Below are 21,843 nucleotides of genomic sequence, written 5' to 3'. Positions count from 1 at the left end.
AACAGCAGCTATTAAGAATACAAACACAGGGCTGGGGTTGTGGCTCAGCAGTATAGCACTCACCTAGCACATACAAGGCCCTGGGTTCAATCCTTAGCACCACATAAAAAAAAAAATCAATAAAAAAAGGCATTGTGTCCAGCTACAACTAAAAAAAAAAAAATAGAATACAAAACAAACAACAATAATTGTTGGCAAGAATGTGGGGGGAAAGGCACACTCATACATTGCTGGTGAGGCTGCAAATTGGTGCAGCCAATATGAAAAGAAGTATGCAGATTCCTTGGAAAACTGGAAATGGGACCACCTTTTGACCCAGCTATCCCACTCCTCGGTCTATACCCAAAAAGGACTTAAAAACACAGCCACATCAATGTTTATAGCAGCACAATTCACAATAGCTAAACTGCGGAACCAACCTAGATGCCCCTCAACAGACGAATGGATAAAGAAAAATTGGTATATATACACAATGGAATATTACTCAGCAATAAAAGAAAATAAAATCATGGCATTTGCAGGTAAATGGATGGAGTTGGAGAACATAATACTAAGTGAAGTTAGTCAATTCCAAAAAGTCAAATTTTTCTCTAATATAAGGAGACTTGTTCACAGTGGGGTTGGGAGGAGGAGCATGGGAGGATTAGACCAACTCTAGATAGGGCAAAGGGGTGGGAGGGGGAATGAGGGTAGGAAAGACACTGGAATGAGATGGACATCATCACCCTAAGCACATGTACAAAGACACGAATGGTGTGTATATACTTTATATACAACCAGATATGAAAAATTGTGCTCTGTATGTGTAATATGAATTAAAATGCATTCTGCTGTCATATGTAACAAGTGAGAATAAAAACTTTAAAAAAATAATCTGAATACCATTTGATGCATAACAACTGAAAACTTATTAGCATAAAGAAATAACCATTTTCCAATGCTTATGGATTCTACGAGTTATGAATTTGGACAGAGCACAGTGGGGATGAACTGTCTTTGTTTCATGATGTCTGAGGCCTCAGCTGGGAAGACAAAGGCTTGGGGTGCTTACCACAGCTCCTCTGTCTGGCTAGGCAGGGATAAGTAAAGGAAAGCTCCATTAACTGTTCGCCTGGGAGCCTATTGCTGCCCTCTCCCTGTGGCCTTGGACACTCCAGAATGACAGCTGGTATTGAGAGGGTGCTTCTGAGCAGAGATTGTCTGGAGAGTGAACACTCCAAGAAAACCAGAGGTAAGCCACACGGCCTTGCCTAATCCAGCCCTGGAAGTCATGTAGTGTTGATTTCTCCGGGTTCTAAGTGGGAACAAGTGAGTTATTAAAGTAGTCCAGAATCAAGTGGAAGGCAACTAGACTCAAACTCTTGGCAAGATGTGGCATAGTCTCTTTATAGAAAAGAGTGTAGGATAAGAGATACTTTCATGGCCATCTTTGTAAAACAGTCTGTATCAAATAGAAAGTGTTTAAAATATTACTTCACCACAGTTTGAACAATTCTAGTTTATAGAGTCAGAAACCAGTTAATAGGTCACTAAAATGCTATAAGGGGGGAAACTGTGGGCATTGTAGTAGCACAAAACAAAGTCATACCCACTTATTATTTCAACATTCTGTGGGTCAGATGTCTAGGTTAACCTCTTGGAGGCATACAAAGCCAGAATCCAGGTGTCAGTTAAGCTAAGCTCTATCTGGAGGCTTAGTGTGGAAGGGATCTATTTTCAGCCTCCTCTTGTTGGCAAAATCAGTTCCCTATAGGAGAACTGAGGTCCCTGTTTCCTTGCTGGCTGCCAGCTCATCTCCTTCATTCCTTTCCATTTGACTCCACTCTCTCAAAACCAGGAAGGGAGGCTCTCTTCCATGTCCAATCCTTCTCAAACTTCAACTCTCTCCATCTCTAAACACTAGGCCAGACTTCAAGGATTCTTATGATTGGTCAGGCCCAGCCAGATATTCTCTATATTTTAAGGTCAACTAATGTGGGACCTGAACTATAATAACCCTTCACAACAGCATTAAATTAATGTTTAATTGAATAATTAGAAGAAGGGTTACAAGAACCAGGGGCTGGGAATCTTAAAGGCCATCTTAGAATTCTGTCTATTTCAGGTCTAAACTTGTTCCTCAATCCAGTTCCATCTCGCCCCTGCTTCCCTTCCTAAAATTAATTCATATTTGATTCTCTGAATAAGCCATTTCTGGTCAACTTGCATATCTACCCCAAACAGCAGCTGGACTTGGTTTAGTTTTCCAACACTACTGGTTAGGACTTTTAGATTTCATATTTGTTCTATAACTGACTGAGCATTATACTACAAATATAGCTTTTGTGTTTACATAATTTACCAATCTAGTGGACCAATGACAGTCATTTTAAATTAAAAATCTCTAAAATCAACTTGAATTTCAAATTACTGATTCAGTGAACCAGCTTCAAAAAGAAATGGTTTCCTAATGTTTATAGTATGATATGATGTCTACCCTGAAAGCAATAACATTTGCAGCTTTTCTCCTTGAAATGCTTGTCCTTGCCTGCAATGCTTGCTAATCCACTTACACAGCATTGCAGAACACTTTAACAAAAATGGAATAATATACACTAGGAATTGTTTTTCACATACACTAAAAAGGGAAGGGTTGATATTTTAGGTTTTGCATGAATAAATTTTAGATCAAGCCATTTTACAAAGATCTACAGTGTCTCAGGAGCAGGCATTATTATTCTTCCCTGAGGATGTTTATACCCCAGAAGGCACAAAACATATCAAAATAACTTAATTCAAGTTATAAGGCTGACTGCTTCATTCACTAAGAAAGTCCCAGAATTAAGTTACAATATGAAGATATATTAGAATGTACCTCCTACATAAAGAAACTTCCCACTGCCTAAAATAGCATGAAAAAGATGAATTTTAGCAAGAAAATTTTGATGAGATTAAAAGCAAGTGTTTTCCAACAGGAAGAATATTTTAAGCAGAAATAGAATTTTACGTTGCATACACTACTTTGCAAAATATTTTTACACCTAATACCTCAACAGATGCTCCATACAGTCCTGTGATAATCCTCATCTATTGAACGAAACAGGGCTACAAAGTGTAACTATCACAGAAAGCACAGAAAGTGAAATGAGTGTTTTGTAGTCAAGAGGATCTCCACACAGCATGCAGAACTCTTTTTTCAAGGTATCCCTGATGCCTCCAAACTGCAGACACTGGTATATACCTGAAAGTCCTATTTATCCAGGGCTTAACATGAATTGCCCCTACACAGGCAGCAATGCTCTTGATCACCAGCAGAGGGCTGTGGCCCCTCATTCCCACATCCTGCCAGTGCTTTAGGTTCTACCTGGGTCCAGAACCTCCCCACCACTTCCCTTCCTGTCTTTCTGAAGCCTGTGGCTCTGCAGCGGGTCTCCTTTCTCTAAGGATTCTGCAACATGTGACTCTAAATCCATCTCATAGCTCATGTTGAAACTACAGCAAAAGAGGCATGTTCATTCTTGGACCAGAATGGGGAGCAGACTTAACATAAAGAGAAAGTATCAGTAAGATAAAAGGATTAATAGTAGCACAGACCAAGGCAAGTCCTTAAGAGAATCATCCAATTGTATATATGGTCAGATTTTCTTTTCTCCTACAGATATAATTAATATTCTTTATTATTGTGTTCATATCATATGAGATATTTTAAATATTGCTTTCAATGTCATGAATCTGTTTATTTGCTTTAATCTTTCTTGTCCTTTTCATGAAACGAAAACAACTTTTTTGTTGTTGTTGTTTTGGATTCTATTTGGAATCAGACAGATTTCTCTCGTCTCTCCCATTCATTCAATAAATATGTACTTGGTGCCACTTAGTGTCATGCTCTGGCTAAGTGAGAGCAACATTAAGTATTATAAGTTGTATCATTGATATTTGAAGTTAAAGATCCATAAGGGGCCAAGCACCATGGCTCATCCCTGTAATCCTGGGAGATTGGGAGGCTGAGACAGGAAGATCACAAATTCAAAGCCAACCTCACCTTTTTGCTTATCGAGGCGCTAAGCAACTCAATGAGATTCTGTCCCTAAATAAAATACAAAATAGGGCTTGGGATGTGGCTCAGTGGTCAAGTGCCCCTGAGTTCAATCCCCAGTACCCCACCCTCAAAAAAATCCATAAAAGGGGGCTGGGATTGTGGCTCAGCGGTAGAGTGCTCATCTAGCACGTGCGATGCCCTAGGTTCAATCCTCAGCACCACATAAAAATAAATTAATTAATTAAATAAAGTTATTCTGTTCAACTACTTCTAAAAAAATAAATTTTTTTTAAAAATCCATAAACGGTAGAAAAGGAAACAGAATCCTCTGAAGAGCTGGGGTAAAGGTTTCAAAGTGCAACCAAACCAATAATGACAATGGTAACAATCAGGGATTACAGCTACTATGTGGAACATACATTTCAGAGGCATTATTAGTCCTTTTTTCTTCAGATGAGAAATGGAGGTACAAAGAAGTTGAATAAATGGATTAAGTGGCAAGTAATAAGGCAGCTTAAATGGGAGTTCACATTCCACAATATAGGTTACTTCTTGAGGTATACAGAAATGGGTTATTTTTTTAAATATTTTTTTTAGTTGCCAGAACTTTATTTTTATTCATTTACATGCGGTGTTGAGAATCGAACCCAGTGCCTCACCCATGTTAGAAAAGCACTCTACCACTGACCTACAACCCCAGCTCCAGAAATATGTTATTGACAGAGACAGAGGGACAGTAAGCAGGGAAAAAAAGCAGCGAGCAATGAAGTATGTCCGGAGAAAACGCTGCAGCATGGAAAAGCAAAACCATGGCTCAGTAAGGGCAACGGAAAGTAAATAGGAAAGCAAGTTTATTATATATGTGGACGAGGTAATAAGAGGATCAGGCTGGAGGAGTAGGCGAGGGCAGATCACAAATGATCCTGCTAAGAACACTGCAGAGAAGCTTGAACATGATCCTCTGGGTGAGAATTGGCAAACTACAGCCTGCAGGCCATATGCTATTGGCTACCTGTATTTGTATGGCCCACAAATCGAAAACAGATTTTTAAATGGCTGAAAAAAAATTTAGACTGTAATATATAAAAGTTATATGAAATTAAAATTTCAGCTTCCAGAAATAAAATTTTAGTGAATCATAGCCATGATCTTTCCTTTACACATTGTCCATGACTGCTTTTACACCAACATGACAGCACTGAGTAGCTCCGACAGAGACCATATAGCCTGCAAAGCCTAAAATATTTACTACCTAGCATTTTACAGGAAGTTTGCTGAGCTCTGTTCTAGGTGACCGTGGTGGGTTGGGATAAGGCAGCATTTTATGTCTCCAATAGGGAGAATGGTCTGGAAAAAAAACTGGATCAGTGAGCAGACAGACCTCTCAAGATAAGAGGTGATAAATCAGTCAAAGTAGGAATCCATACGAATCTAAAGGAAAAGATGAGATACACTAAATAAGAATGTAGCAAGAAAACTATTGGATACAGGGAAAAGATCTATAATGACTCCAAGTACTTGATTTGTGCTACCAGGAGCCACCAAGGGTGATACAATGAACATCACAAGAAGCAATGTCACTTACTGGAGCTCCCTGTGTGTGGAAGCACTGTGCTTAGTACTTTGATTCACTTAATCCTTCCTGTGAGGCAGGAATTAACCTGACCCTGTAAAGGGGAAAAACTCACATTGAACCTTGTTCAAGGTAACACAACCAACTGGTTTCAGAATCCAAAACCTTAACTGCTCTAAGATACTGTTCTAAGATAATGTACAGAGGTACATCATGTTTCGATGAGAGATTAATTAAGTTTGAAAAGAAGAGTGAAAGACTCAAGGGAGAAACCTGAGACATATCAACACTTAAAAAGTTACTAGGAAAATATAAAATAAAATAAAAAACAGTGGCCACAATATTCATGAGCTGGGAAGAAGGAATGTCAATGGCAGTATAATGGAAGAGAGTAAAAATGAAAATAATAATAAAGCTTAACACCCTGTTCATCACTTTTTTTAATTGTAGATGGATGCAATACCCTTCATTTTATTATTTATTTATTTATTATGTGGTGCTGGGGATCAAACCCATGTCTCACACATGCTAGGCAAGCGCTCTACCACTGAGCTACGACCCATCACTCTTGATATTCAAGAGTTTTGATTTGATTCCCATTCCTGTAGGTACATTATTACTAACTTTAGCAACCCTAAGCTCATTTTAGGAGCTATTTCTTAGATCAACTTGTGATTCTATGGTGCTAAGAATAGAGAGCAATGATCCACTTGAAACCACTGAACTAATGCTATTTTGCTGACTATGAAACCACAGATGGGTGACTGATTGTCGTTTAAGCTCATGTTTCCTAGAACCACCAGACCTTGTGTATGTGTGTGTGTGTGTGTGTGCACACAGTGAGCAAATTTCCAATTTTGTCCCAATTACAGCATATAATTATTTTTAAATATTTTATATAACTATATAATGCTATTTGCATAAAATGTATATAAGTACAGGAAGATAAATATATTTCATTAATGTTATCTTTGGGTGGAAAAAGTATTACAATGAAAATATATAATGCCACCATAAGAAAATCATTAAGTTCTGACACATTGTCTTTTTTTCCTATCTCTGTAAGACACAATATCAACCCTATCTTTAATACACCAGCTACCAACCACTGGGCATGAACTCTGTGTTGCACTGAGCTCTGTGCTTGAACATCCCTGCTTCATTCAACACCTATGAATTCTGAAGTTTTGTCCAATTACAGAGGAAGACACTGAAGCACAGGCTGCTAAGGCAATTTGTTCATCCTACAAAGTCAGTCATGAATCTGAGATTAGAACTGGAATCTGCCACTATCAGAGCCTATAAAATACATCATATTGGGATGGGAGTTGGGAGAAAAGTCCAAATTCTAGTGATTTTTCTTAACATATTAAAACCAAGTTTTCATGGTGCTAAATATTCATATAAAATATGAATTGTTCTATATTTACAGCTTTCCAACCTATCCACTTATTTAACTAATCTCCCCTCTGGATGGAACACTGTTTTACACGATCTATTCATATACATTAGAATGAAAATAAAGGTAGTAAGGCTAAGGGATCACTTCAAATGAATTTCAATTCTGAATTTCCCTAGCTTTGTATTCCTGGGAAATTTACATAAACTTTGAGCTTTATCTTTACCACATGCCAGTGAAGCTTTCAGCAGTGTCTGGTACATTAAAAAAAAACAAACCCTCCAAAGAGAGACACTGGTTGTCTTTACTTTTAATGTTATCATTTCAAATAATGTTTTAGGGGGCATTCTTGTAATTTATATGTATGTTTTACTATTTTCTCAGGTTGTATTCCTAAAAGTAGAATCAAAGATATTTAAGATTTAATCTTTTTTTCTTTTTGATAGCCACTCTGACAGATTTTAATTTGCATTTCTCTAATGATTAGTGATGTTGACCATTTTTTCATATACCTACTGGCCATTTGTATGTCTTTTTTGGGGGGAGGGGGAGGGGGAGGTCAGTGTACTGGGTACTCTATCACTGAACGGCTTCCCCAGCCTTCTTCATTTTTTATTTTGAGACAGAGTCCTGATAAGTTGCAAGACTGGCCTCAAACTGAAGATCCTCCTGCTTCAGCATTCCAAGCAGCTGGGATCACAGATTTGCACCCCCACACCTGGCTATGTGTCTCCCTTTAAGAAATATCTATGCAAATCCTTTGCCCAATTTTTTTTTTCATCAGGTTGCTATCCTACTGTGAATTGGAGTTTCTTATATATTTTAGATACTGATCTCTTATTAGATGCATTATTAGTCTGCAAATATTTATTCCCATTCTATAAGTTGAATCATCTTCTGATCACCGTTTCCTTTAGCTATACGAAGGTTTTCAGTGTACTGTAATCTCTCATTTGTCTATTTTTGCTTTTGTTGCCTCAACTTTGGGGTTTAAGGGATATACTAATTTAAAAGGCAAGCAGCAGTATATGAAAGTGAATTTCATATTTCATTAGACTCTCAAGTACTTTAAAAAAAATGATGTGGCTTTCCTTCTCAGTTAACTTGCCATCTTAACATAATTTTCTTTGCTTATTAATGAGGTAAGTCTTTCACATGTTTATTGTGAGGAACTGGCTTTTCATGTCCTTTTCTATTTTCCCTTTGGGCCTATGCTATGTTTGAATCTCATGAAAACCCAATGAAATCTATCCCTACAACCTGCCCGAATGGTTAGGCAGGATTTACAATGAGGCTGAGAAAATAAAATAGCAGGAAAACGTGGTACATTCTGAGGGTATGAAATGTCTCAGCAGCATTTACCTCTCTGAAGAACCGTGACTAATCTACTTGACTGCCTGGTTTTTTCCCCCTATGTAATAATATGCCACAGCAAAGAATGCTAAGTGGCAACACATGTTCAAGATGGTATTAAAAATGTCCCAAGAAAGTCGCAGAATGTTATTTGACACTCGGACCACTGTCTAATCTGGCAGCTCTCTTTAATTATATCACAAAGGTTCCATCTGTACAGCAAACACTGATATATTCTGACCAATAACTGTCACCACACAGAATTAGAAGACTCTTGACATGGGAGAGGTTTGGTACTGAGACATGACTGATGAATCAAGGGTCTGTGTGTTAGGCCTCACTTTACATTCCATTCAGCTCATCTTCACCAAGCTGATTGACAGGGGCAGGTGTATGCAATATTCAAACAATGTATAACTTTATCAAGAGTAAATAAACAAGAAAGAATTCACAGCACAAGTACTTTGTTAATTCCAAAATGGCAGATCACCTTGATAAATCACCAAAAGAGTGTGGAAACATAGGAACAGAGCTTGCTATGCTACAACTTGCCAAATAAGAAATTTATTCTTTCAGAATTCAGGAGATACACTGATGGCATCAAGAAACTTTGTTCAGCCATCATTTCTAGAGTCAGGATGCCATAAACTGATGGTTTTGTAGGCTGTAAATACAAATAAATAATGGTTGCTGAATTAGACTTGATGACCAAACACAAAATATATGGGTGTCACAGAAATGCTTTATTTTGAGACAATGTTTTCTTCTGCCTCTGTTTGCAGTGGTGCACAGTTTGACACCATCAGAAGCAAAATAAATCTGCATTACCAGTAGAAAATAACCAAAAGGTAATAACTGATCAGTCAAAATTCAAAGAAGCTAACAAGAAAAACTGGGAACTCCCACCAAGCAAGGATAAACATGTGTATCAGTTAAACAAATTGTCCCTACATCATTATTTGGATCCAATGCCACTGTCACCTTTACACATTCCTTAAAAATTAAGCAATGAAGTGAAGATGTTAATCTGATGTTAAATAAATAATTTAAAGAATATTCCTTTTAAATTCTGAAAATATTGATGCCTATAGTGGCTAGAAGAGAAAATGGAACAGTATAAGAATAAAGTGTATTGCTTTAATACTAAACCTTGTGTACCTATGAGAAACCAAGTGTTTCATCAAAACACATCAACATTTGGATGGCTAATCGCCTATGAAAGCCTGTGAAAGTTTGAGTTTCATCAATGCCACCATGACTGCCATCTTCAATTCCGCACTGACATCCTCATCCTAACACTCAGGGAAGTCCCACAGATGCAGAGACCACTCACAGCTCTCTGTCAGCACAAACCCCACAACTGAGACGTTTCTTAGCACTTTGGAGATTGAGGAGGCTGCCAGTGAACTTAATTCAACGTGAAATCAGGAGCCAGAACAGAGCTCAAATCCTGGAAGGACGGGGAAGAAAGAGGTAGAACTAATCCAGGAACTAGAATCACCATGAATCCAATTCTAGCAGGAGGTGCAGGATGGTGAAAAGCAAAGAAGGTGCCAGAACCTTAAGATGGATGATGGCAGAGGGAAATGAAGGAGAAACATGCTTTTGTCATTATCCACATGATGCTAAGGCTAACTGTGCTGAGAAACTGAATTGCTCTTAGATGTAAATGTGACACAATGAGACTTACAGCACAGTTTGACTTTAAAGTCCACTGTGATAGTGACTTGTGTTCCAAAATAAAAGCAGCTCTACTGAGTAGAACAAAAAACAATGGACCAAGAGGTCCACTAATTTGATCAAATTGTTAAGTTTAATGATTAAATTGATCTTGCTTCAAGTGAATTGTGGGGGATGGGACAAATTGCCTCTAGAGCCCCCATTTTCTTCCTGCATAAAATGAAGACACTGGCCTAACCATGTCTTTTTACCCTGTACCATGGATGTTCTGCATCTTGGGGCCTGGAGGAAACATACAGCGGGGGGCTAGCCAATTCCTAGAGAAAGCAAACAGCTCACCTTTCAGCAGATTTCCTATGCAAACCAACCAATCCAGAGCTCCTACCTTTACACACCTCCTTAATTGAGCTTTGAAAACTCCAGGCCACTATTCATCTGTCATAATCCCTCCAGAGACAGGTACAGATACAGGTTGTAGGGTCAGCCCTTACAACCCAGAGCCACTCAAGTTGTCAAACTAGCCAATCCTAAACCTATTTACTGTTTTACCTGTTCTTTTCCACATAAACCACAATAAAGGTTTCTATCCACATCTTCCTGTGCTTCCTGATTACCCTGATGCTACGCCCTTCTGCTTCCAGTGGCATGGTGCTCCCTCCTCTTGGGATCCGAGTCTAATAGACTATCTTTTCAATGTCAGTCATCTCATTTTGGTTGGCTTTACCCTACCTGAATAATAAAATCTACATTTTAAAATAGCTAAATGATCTCCAAAGTTCCATAAAGTTCTAAATAGCTGATATTTTTAAGTTCATATATAAAGTTTTATTCTTTAGACCAAGAGTTGGCACTTTCTGAAAATTTTCAAAAGTAAATATGTGGGGCTTTGGCAGACATAAGGATCTCTGTATCACAGTTCTCTCTCGGTTTGTAAGTTTTACAACGCTTTAAAAATGTAAAAACCACTCTTACCTCGCAAGCCATACAAAAATAGGCTGCAAGCCCATTGGCCTTCTGGATCACAACCTGCCAATCCTTACATTAGAGAAAAAGGGAAAGTTGACAGACCTTAGGATGGTTTGCAAAACCCCAAAAAGCATCATTGACTCCGAACTCAGATTTAAAACCGCTCTACAATGCACAACTGGGGAATCAATATTTGTACAATAAATTCCAAATTGTTTCCTTGTAAATCTCACACCGGACCAAAAAAAAATTATTTCTAACCCAGAAATAATTGCTAAGTGCTCACATGACGATGAATTCACATCTACACTGAAAGAAAACAATGAGGAAATATCACTGCCTGAAATAACTACCTGAAATAACTCTGCCCAGATTCCAGTAGACACAACTTTAACAGGTTCACAAATCCAGAGAACCACTGCAAGCACAATATGTCTCCTCTAAATATACTTTTGCAACTTGTAGATTCCTCTAGAACCAGATAACATAAACACATCCAACTTAAATACATCAACACTTGCTTTAGAATTGGAGGTTCTATTTCACTAACAGCTTTCAAACATGGTTAAAAACCACAAGTCATTAAACCAAGAAAGAAAAAAAATTCCCAAAATGCTAATTTTTCAAGGGTAAAATAAAGATTTATGCTAAGATCTATTAAAAGGACAATTTCAGTGGAAGAACACAAAATACCCCAGGAAAGCCAACAATTAGGACAATTTTTATTTCCAAATTTTTCCTAATTTTAATATCAATAATACACATTGGACATACACAACACTAATCCTAAAATCAAGGCAGGGAGAGAAAGTGGGTAAAGAAAAAAAAGAAAAGCTCTTACCAGGCGCAGCAGTGCACAACTGTAATCCCAGTGGCTCAGGAGGCTGAGGCAGGAGAATCACAAGTTCAAAGCCAGTCTCAGGAAATCGAGGCACTAAGCTACTCAGTAAGACCCTATATCTAAATAAAATACAAAATACAGCTGGGGATGTGGCTCAGTGGCTGAATGCCCCTGAGTTCAATCCCTGTTATGGCCTCCCTTCCCACCACTGGGGGAAAAAAAAAAAAAAAAAAGACCAGCTCAGAATTTTGAATCTTTTACACTTGCGTTATCTCCTGAAATTCCTCTAACTTTAGTAAGAAGCATAGAGGTGAACCCTATGTGCTGAGAACAATGGAACATGGGCTATGTCCACAAACGAGGAAAGAGCAGGTTAAAAATGGATGCTCAAGAGTGCAGCCCCTGTTGGAGAAATCCTCTAATCTGCAGAGTGCTGGTGAGGAATAAGTAGGGAACCACACAAAGAGTGACCCTAAAATGGAAATGGGAGCCTCAGAGACTGGCTTGCTTCTCCTTACGAGGCTTTTCCATATCCAAAGGCACCCTGAGAAGCAACATGTTGTTTCTGGAGAAGTCAATTTGTTCTAATTTTAAGAGTGAAGTTTTGCTTTAGTAGTTATTTTACTCACAGAAATTTCATCCAAGGAAATGCTTTAGCTGTATAAATTGAGCTAAATGAGGAGGAAAAAATACTCTAAATGGCTTATTTTAATAACAGAAAAACATCTCAAACATAGCCAACATTTCTGAGGATTTGGGCTTTTTTTTAAAACCAGTTATGAAATTGAAATTTGTATAGAATTTTAAATCTACATCAAAATATGATAAGGCCTAATTAATATATGTAAACGGAAAGGGAAACTCATGAATTGAGTGTTCAAAATGAGTCCACAAAAGAGGAAAGAGCAGGTTAAAAGAGAAATCCCAAGATAAATCCTAAAAGAATGGCCCCTCCCCATGCAGTTTCTTTCAACTATTAAAAAATCTGTTTACAATACTTTATAGGGTGCTAGAGCTGTGGTCTGAATTCTTGTCACCAAACATTTCCACCTTCTGTCAAAGGGGGTCACCTCTTCTAGGAATACCTCCTTCAATTTTTCTTCCTCTGATCATGATGAAGAGGAGAAAGGAGGAAGGGAGAAGGAAGAGAGAAGGAAGTGGGAAAAAAAAGGGAACTCTTCTATAACAGAGACACTTTAAAACTAAAAGCTCTAATTTCCCAAATTTCCTGATAAACTTTTTCTGCAGCTGAACTTCATCATGATGAATGAGAATGGGGACACAGGAAATGGCCCCAAAGCCTGAGCAGACACTAGTAAGGGCTGAAAACCCGAGTTGTAACATCCACTGTATGTACACTCTGGCTAGCTCAGCTGGCTAAATATATATATTTATTTATCCTGGCTTTTGTTTCTATAAATAGTAAGGCTTCTTTAGGACCTACCACCGTAGATTAGCTACTTTCCCACTTTGGGTCACACTGAAATTAAATTTATTTTTCCTTTGCTTATGCAGGTGGGTAACTGAATGCAGGTCATGGGAAACCAGCAGGGCCTCTGGCCTGGGGTATCAGCAACACTTTTAAAGTACTGTCTATGGATCCAATGGTAAAAACATCTTTATTTTCCAGAGGAGGGAACTTAGGTACAGACAGGTTGACTAACTAGACTAAAATGACACAGCTAGCTGTGTTACAGTCCTTTAGATGCTGCCATAATCTTAGGAACATGCAGGTCTCTTTGAAAATATTTCAACATTTAATAAAAGCAAATATAAAAACTGTCTCCTCCATTAAATGGTAAGCACCCTTATGGTAAAAACTGTATCATATTCTTTATCCCTGTCATCATTCAGTAGTTGCTGATAAGATGTTAAATAAATCAATGAATCAAGGAATCAACAAATGAACCAATCAAAGAGGGAAATTACTTGGAAATAGGAGACCATAAGGCCAGAATATTTTTACTGAAGGATACACCATTGATTCACGGTGAAGTTCATTTAAGAGATCCCTAAAAATTTCATTTTTCTAAAAAGCATTTTTATGATCTTGTCATAAAAGAAATGGCTTTAACATTTTGAGGAAACTAAAATGATAGCAATTTTTCCTAGGTATAGAATATAAACAATACTTTTGTAATTCAGAAAGATAGCTAAATTTTGCTCCAAAGAACTCAAAGTTAAAATTCAATTTCTTTACGGAGGGAGATTTGCTGAAAACTAATTAGCTCTTAATGGAAACAAGCTACTGGAGTAATGCTCTCTCAAAGAGGAATGGTTTGGTGCAACCTACTGTAAAATTAAGAAAGAAAGAAAGGGCAGAGCTCAGGAGAGTTAACAGATTCCCTCCGAGAGTAAAATTGCACTAATGTAGAAAACAATTTACCTCTCTGCTATAAACTCCGCAATAAACTAGATTTGCCAAACCAGAAGTGTTTTTGGTTTGTTTGTTTTAAATAAGTTTGTCATATATGTCTTAGCCCACATTCTCTTGCTTTAACAGCATCCCTGAGACTGTGAAATTTATAAAAGGAAGAAGTTTGTTTAGAATCACAGTTTTAAGGCTAGGAAATCAAAGAATAGGTGGCCATATCCAGTGAGGGTCTTGTGCTGCTTCATAACATGCCAGAAGTCATAAGGCAGGTAGGCATGTGGAGGGGAGAGAGAAGGCAGTAAAACTCCCACAGTAGCTAACTCATTCTCATAGGAAATTCATTAACCTATTCATGAGGGCCCCACCCCCACGGCCCAAGCATCTCCCATGAGGCCACACCAACCCATACTGCTGCACAAACTCTCAGGCACACACTGGAGCCATAGAAATATACAATGTAGATTTGATCAAGCATTTGCTTTATTTTGAAAAGGAAAAATAAACCTTTAATGGTACTAAGGTTTTTGAGAGTTTCCTTATCCAAGAATACTCCCATAAAATCAGAAAAACCACCTAAAAATGATAATGCTTCACTTGACACAGGGTAGCTTAATGTCCCAATGGTTATTATTTGGTATTCTAAACTCAGTGATTTCCAGCCACACTAAGATATGTACCCTTCAAAGAACATGATGCTAATGGATTCAATTAATAAGTTAAATTTAGAGAAGTGGGTCATGGGTATTTGTATATTAGAAATCTATTTGCACAAAACAGGTCGTTGTACTTGATATACATTTTGCAGTCAAGCTTTTTCCTAAAAACCACTGCTACCAAGTAGATGGGAAAGATCTCTGAGTTTAATGAGTTAGCAGTTTATTTTTTTAATTTATTATTTATTCTAACTTGTTATATAAATCAATGCATTTCAATTCATAGTACACATATAGAACAAAATTTTTCATGTCTCTGGTTGTGCACAAAATAGAGTTACACCATTTGTGTCTTCACATATGTACTTAGAGTAATGATGTCTATCTCATTCCACCATCATTTCTACACCCATGCCGTCTCCCTTCCCCTCCCAACCCTTTTCCCTATCTAGAGTTCATCTAATCTTCTCATGCTCCCTCTTCCAACCCCACAATGAATCAGCCACCTTATATCAGAGAAAACATTCGGCATTTGGTTTGGGGGGATTAATTAACTTCACTTAGCATTATATTTTCCAACTCCATCCATTTACCTGCATATGCCATGATTTTATGCTCTTTTATTGCTGAGTAATATTCTATTGTGTGTATATATACCACATTTTCTTTATCCACTTATTTATTGAGGGGCATCTAGGTTGATTCCACAGTTTAGCTATTGTGAATTGTGCTGCTATAAACATCCATGTGGCTGTGTTCCTGTAGTATGCTATGTTTAAGTCTTTTGAGTATAGAGCGAGGAGTGGGAAAGCTGGGTCAAACAGTGGTTCCATTCCCAGTTTTTCAAGGAATCTCCATATTGCTTTCCAGATTGGCTGCACCAATTTGCAGTCCCATCAGCAATGTATGAGTATGACTTTTTCCCTACATCATCGCCAACACTTATTGTTATTTGTGTTCTTAGTAGCTGCCATTCTGACTGGAGTGAGATGAAATCAGTGTAGTTTTGATTTGCATTTCTCTAATTGCTAGAGATGTTGAACATTTTTTCATATATTTGTTGATTGATTGTATATCACCATCTGAGAAATATCTGTTCAGTTCCTTGTTCCTTTTATTGATTGGGTTTTTTGATGTTAAGTTTTTTGAGTTCTTTATATACCCTACAGATTAGTGCTCTATCTGATGGGCGTGTGGTAAAAATTTGCTCCAATTCTGTAGGCTCTCTATTCACCACACTGACTACAGAACATTAAAGAAAGAAATTAAAGATGACCTTAGAAGTGGAAAGATCTCCCTTGTTCTTGGATATGCAGAATTATTATTGTCAAAATGACCATACTACCAAAAGCACTATCCAGATTTAATGCAATTCCAGCCAAAATCCCAATGACATTACTCATGGAAATAGAAAGGTAATCATGAAATTCAGCTGAAAAAATAAGAGACCCAGAATAGTCAAAGCAATCCTTAGCAAGAAGAGTGAAGCAGGTAGCATCACTATACCAGCCTTCAAATTATATTACAGAGCAATAGTAACAAAAACAGCATGGTATTGGCAACAAAATAGACTTGTATACCAATGGTACAGAGTAGAGGACACAAAGACAAATCCACATAAATACAATTGTCTCATATTAGCCAAAGGTGCCAAAAACATATACTGGAGAAAAGATAGCTTCTTCAATAAATGGTACTTCGAAAATTGGAAACCCATATGCAGCAAAATGAAATTAACCCCTATCTCTCATCATGCACACAACTCAACTCAAAATGGATCAAGGACCCAGGATTTAAACCAGAGACCCTATGCCTAGAAGAAGAAAAAGTAGGCCCAAATCTTCATCATGTCGGATTAGTCCCTGACTTCCTTAATTAGACTCCTATAGAGCCAGAAATAAAATCAAGAATCAATAAGCATTTTAGATCCATGCCAAAATAAGGGTGATAGTTCTCAGCACTGGACTATTTTGCTTTGGTTACAGTAAGCAAATATGGAAAATTTGTAAAACTGACCATATATTAGTATATAAATAAAAGTAGTTACAAACCAGAAATGGAAGAAAAATATTATACAGTGATGATCACAATGCAATTAACTAAAGAAGTGAATATCAAAGACTCAATTTTCATATATCAAAATGACAAAAGTCATGTACACTAATTTGATACAGGTTTCACACAAACTGCCACTCTTATACATAGTGAAGAGAACAGAAAATTAAGGAACTGGAAATTGGCACAAATTAGACAAGGGACAATTTGAGAACATCTTTCAAAATTAGAAATGCTCAGTCTAGAGGTTTTCAATGGTATTTGTGCATTTAATCATCTAGGAGAAATGAGCAATTGTTGTTTAGTCCTAGAGATCATGATTTTATTGGCCAGAAAAGACCAGGGCTTTAGAAATTTTAACAAATTCCCAGGTGACACTACAAATATTGTACAACTGTTGAAGCAATTCCAGTTCTAATCATTTACCCTATATATATATCCACACATGTAACAACCTATGTTATTAACTATATCAAGAGGTTAGAAAAAATATTCTCCAAAAGAGGACTTGTTAAATCACTATGGAATATTCATAAAATGCAATATTATATCTTAAAAAGAGGAAGAATTGTAAAATGCCTTCCAATAAAGTCTTGTTTTTAAAAAGATGAAAAAACAGGGTATTTGGCATGCTACCATCTATGTGAAAAATAACACACACACAAATTAACAGTAACCATCTCTTTAGAGTTCAGTGTATGTATATATAACATTATTCACTGTTTGCAATATCACAAGATTAGAAATAAGTCTATCCATTACAACCTAATTAGATAAATTATGATATATACACACAATGTAAAATCTTACTGCTATTAAGTACAATGTGGAAGCTCTCTACATATTGATATAAGAAGCAAATCTTGAGAATATTCTGTTAAGTGAAAAAAATCAAGGGACAGGAAAACGTACATAATGCTATTCAGGTGTAAAAGGTAGAAATGAGAAAATACACATTCACATTAGCTTGCATTTGGACATGAAAGAAATAAAAGCAGCGCACCACAGGTCATGCTAGGAAATGAGACAAACAAGAAAAGGAATAAGTCTTTTCAATGTCTTTTTACGTTGTTTTCTTTCCCCAGCAAAAAAAAAAAAACAAAAAAAACAAAAAAACAAAAAAACAGTGTTACCCATTCCAAAATCTTCCACTTAAAATATATTTTTAAAAATTCTAATTAGGGAAATAAAAACAAATCCCCAAAGTCTAATTATTGGTTATTCTTCCCTCCCCTACCTTTAAGGCTGGTGCATGACCTTGTCATCTTTCACATGGGTCCCAGGACCAAGGACCACCCTAAAGTATGTGGGAGCTAGAAGACAACCAGAATTAAATGCTTTGCTCTTGACCCTTGGAGCCTGCACCAAAACACGTGGTGCCACTGTTATCTTAACACCTTGTTTTTTGAAAAAAGGCAGGCAAAACAGAATCTATGAAGACCCCATGTAAAGTAAAATTGGCATGGGGGGCAGTTAATCCATTTAACAAAACGATTTAGGTATCTTTGCTCAATCAAAATTGATTGTGCTCTTTTAAATAATTACATTGTATTCTATATTATGGTTACATAATTCAATTTATATTCATATAAAATTATATAGATAATATAAAATTTTCACATTTTAAAAATTATTTGCCTCAGGCTGGACATGATAGTATATGCTTATAACCCAGGTACTTGAGGTAAAAAGGATCACAATTTCAAGGCCACCCTGAGCAAGTTAACAAGACTATCTCAAATTAAACAAAAATAAAAGGGCTTAGGGGATGTAGCTGTAGTAAAGCCCCCCTGGATTTGATCCCTAGTACTGGAAAAAAATTTGCCTCAGGAGAAATCTTTGTGCATATGGGAGTTTTCCTGTAGAACAGATTCTTGGAAGTAGAACTGAAGTTTGAAGGTTATTCACCTTTTACACTTTAATTAGACACAGTGAATAAACATTAAGAGATTCAATATTATCAACAGTCAGGGGAATGCAAAATAAAAGGAAATTCCATTTTTATTTACTAGTTAGCAAGAATATAAATAAACACTTGCATTAAAAGCATTTCAGATGGGGCTGGGCTGTAGAGTGGCTCAGCTGTAGAGTGTTCGCCTACAACATGTGAGGCCCTGGGTTTGAGTCTCAGCACCACATATTAATTAATTAATTAAGGTATTATGTCCAACTACAACTAAAAAATAAATATTTTTTAAAAAGCATTGCAGTGTGTGTATATATATATATATATATTTATACATATAATTTAAGTAGTGTGACATTGTTTAGGAAGCACACACTAAAACAGTAACAACATCAACCATAAGGGAAGAGAAGTGTAAGAGGCAGTTGGGGGACAGGGGGGTTGAGATAGGAAAACCCAGGAAATCTCTGGATTCTACTTTTCGAATTTAAGAGAAAGACAACATGTTGAAAACACTACTTGCTCAAATAAAACAAAAATATAAATTAGCCCACTGAATTCTGTTTGTAAACTCTGCTTAAGGAATAAAAACTAGAGTAAATTAATTTTTAAGCCTATTTTATGATCATTTTTAAAATAAAAAATAGTTTTATAGAAGCTACAATTACCTGTTTCTACTTCTCTAGAATTCTCCTCAAGCACCAATATGAGGAAATTTAACTGAATTAATAGAGTTGGCAAGAAGGAAAAGGCGTACAGAAAACATGTCACAGGAATGAGCTAAAGTCGACATTAAAAAAGTAAATGCAATCTGTTCAATCTCATGAGAAGATAAAATTAGCATACAGCATTAGTACTTGATGTCAAATGCCTAGGAGAGAAGAAACTATCTGACTTTCTACTCAACTTCTAAGACAGATTTACTCTTTAGAATTAACTAATTCTTTAGGAATAGAAAATGGTGCTTTCCAAGTGAGGAACTTGGGAGTTCCATGGCCAGCACCTTTTGGAAGACTCTAAAAGGCTTCAGGAACATGGGGTTTTCATTGTGCTCCCCGAGTTCTTTTGCAACACCACCCAGAGAGGACCAGGTAGTATTTGTATGGCACCTTCGGGAAACGGATAAAGGAAGGTAGCCAGACTGCAAGCTGGAAAGCCCCAGCATCATGGACAAGACCAAGAACACGTGGCAATGGTGACTCATGGCACACACAGGTACTCCCACACACCCAGCTTTCCACTCTCTAAAGTAGAAAAACCTTTCTTATTTACTAGTAGCAAGTAAATGGTAATGCATGATAATGTAGCATTTCTGTGATTAGACAGCGGACAAGAAAAAACACAGGTGGTTGGAAACGTGTGATTTAACTCTTTATTTAAAATGAACCGGTGACTCTGGAGGCCCTGCTCCTATGGATGGTATTCAAAACCCAGAAAGACCTCAGGTATCACCAGCCCAACACTGTTTTCTTGTTTGAAAGCAAGGAAAACCTCCTCCTGTGTTTCCCTTCTGTGGCCCTAGGTATTCTCAGATGAACTATGCCTGGCAAAACTAAAAGTATTCTAGCAACCAGTGCTAATGCCATCTGGCATTATTCAGCATATTCAATAACAGCAAAATTTCCCCACCACTTAAAGAATAGTATGTCAATTGAGTAAAATGGTAGCAACTAAGAGTCAATAAATACTACTGAGATTTAACAATATTCAGTGAAAAATGTGGCACCAATTTTCTAAAACTATATGTAATAGTTTTTTCCCTTTAAAGAATTTATCATTTTGAAAGCATCATGCACTTTACAGGATGCAAACTCAGGTAAGGGATTAAAAATTTGAGCACAAGAGCCAGCACAGCATACATGACAGATAGTACAAACCAGGAAATATGAAAAAGTACCACTTTGGCAGCTCAAATGTTGGTATTTTAGAATCTCATCGTCTGTAACAACATTTCCAGATCACATAAAACACATTTTATAGATGAGAAACAAGACCAAGAGATTTGAACTTACAGTACCTGGTAAAAGTCGGGTTGTGTTCAGTCATCGCGACCAGCAGTTTGAGAGCATACGCTGGTACTGGGTCTGGCTCCATGAGGATGTGCTCATACCTGAAGTGACAAAGGCATTAAAAAACACTCAGTAGTTTCCCTCACTTAAATGCCCCATTTAAACAGGAAAAAAAAAAAAAGAGACCATAAGGTACAAACATCTGAGAAAAATAGATATAAAATTATGAGCTATAGGACATACAGGTTACTCAACCTCAGAAAGCTTCCACAGACTTCACTTCCCAATGATAATGACATTGACCTACTTCACAGAAGACGGCTGTCAGGAATATTCCTTCAGATCATCTAGCACTAAGCCTGTGAATACAGAATACCCTCACATTTCAAAATTCACTAGAGGTCTCCTGGCACACAACATATAGTTGCACTCATGGCTAAGATGCAGCATACAACACGGTAAGGACACACAGCTGAATCATAAGGGAAGGATTCCATATGCAAGTTTCTCTGTGGACTGAGAGTATGCAAGTGCTTGCTCTCTCTCATGTAAGCAAGTTCTGTTTCCCCCAGACCCCACCTTCCCATGAGGGGCTACACTCAGCACAAATTTTCCCCAAGCATTGAAAACTGTAGTATGTGTGTGATGTTTCTGCCTAGGGAAGCAGGTGAGAGACTCAGTGGCCACAGTTTTTATGAGGGTTTGCTCACACAGCCAACCTCTGACACGTCTCAAAATTCCAGACTCCCAGAAGGAAAGCAGAGTCAGGTCCTGTGCCCCATCCAGACACATCAAACTACACTTATCAGCTAAATATGGCCTAGGAGCACTCTGAGAGCCATCTTCCAAGATGCCCAGCTTTATGTGGATAGCTTTATGTGGTTAGCGGTCTCAGGCTGGGTATGTTAACTCTTCTGCAGAACACTCTTACAATTAATACTTTTAAAGTTTGACCAAATTAAAACAATATTATCAAATTAAAACATATTACCAAAGAAAATAAAACTCAAAATGTC

At 37.2% G+C, this 21,843-nt stretch overlaps 1 protein-coding gene across 2 annotated transcripts in view; it reads right to left on the bottom strand.

The window, feature by feature from the left end:
• The window catches only part of Ulk4 (unc-51 like kinase 4), a 496,824-nt gene that overhangs the window by 272,585 nt on the left and 202,396 nt on the right, over positions 1-21,843 (bottom strand). For both annotated transcript variants that reach the window (XM_040290054.2, XM_013361299.4), the window contains one exon: positions 20,836-20,928. In XM_040290054.2, the coding sequence (XP_040145988.2) occupies positions 20,836-20,928 (93 nt within the window). The remainder of the gene's footprint in view (positions 1-20,835; positions 20,929-21,843) is intronic.

The sequence above is a fragment of the Ictidomys tridecemlineatus genome, chromosome 2 (assembly GCF_052094955.1).
Source record: "Ictidomys tridecemlineatus isolate mIctTri1 chromosome 2, mIctTri1.hap1, whole genome shotgun sequence".
Classification (NCBI taxonomy): Eukaryota; Metazoa; Chordata; class Mammalia; order Rodentia; family Sciuridae; genus Ictidomys; species Ictidomys tridecemlineatus.
Note: the sequence above shows the minus strand (reverse complement) of the source record. Positions and strands in the feature narration are given on the sequence as shown.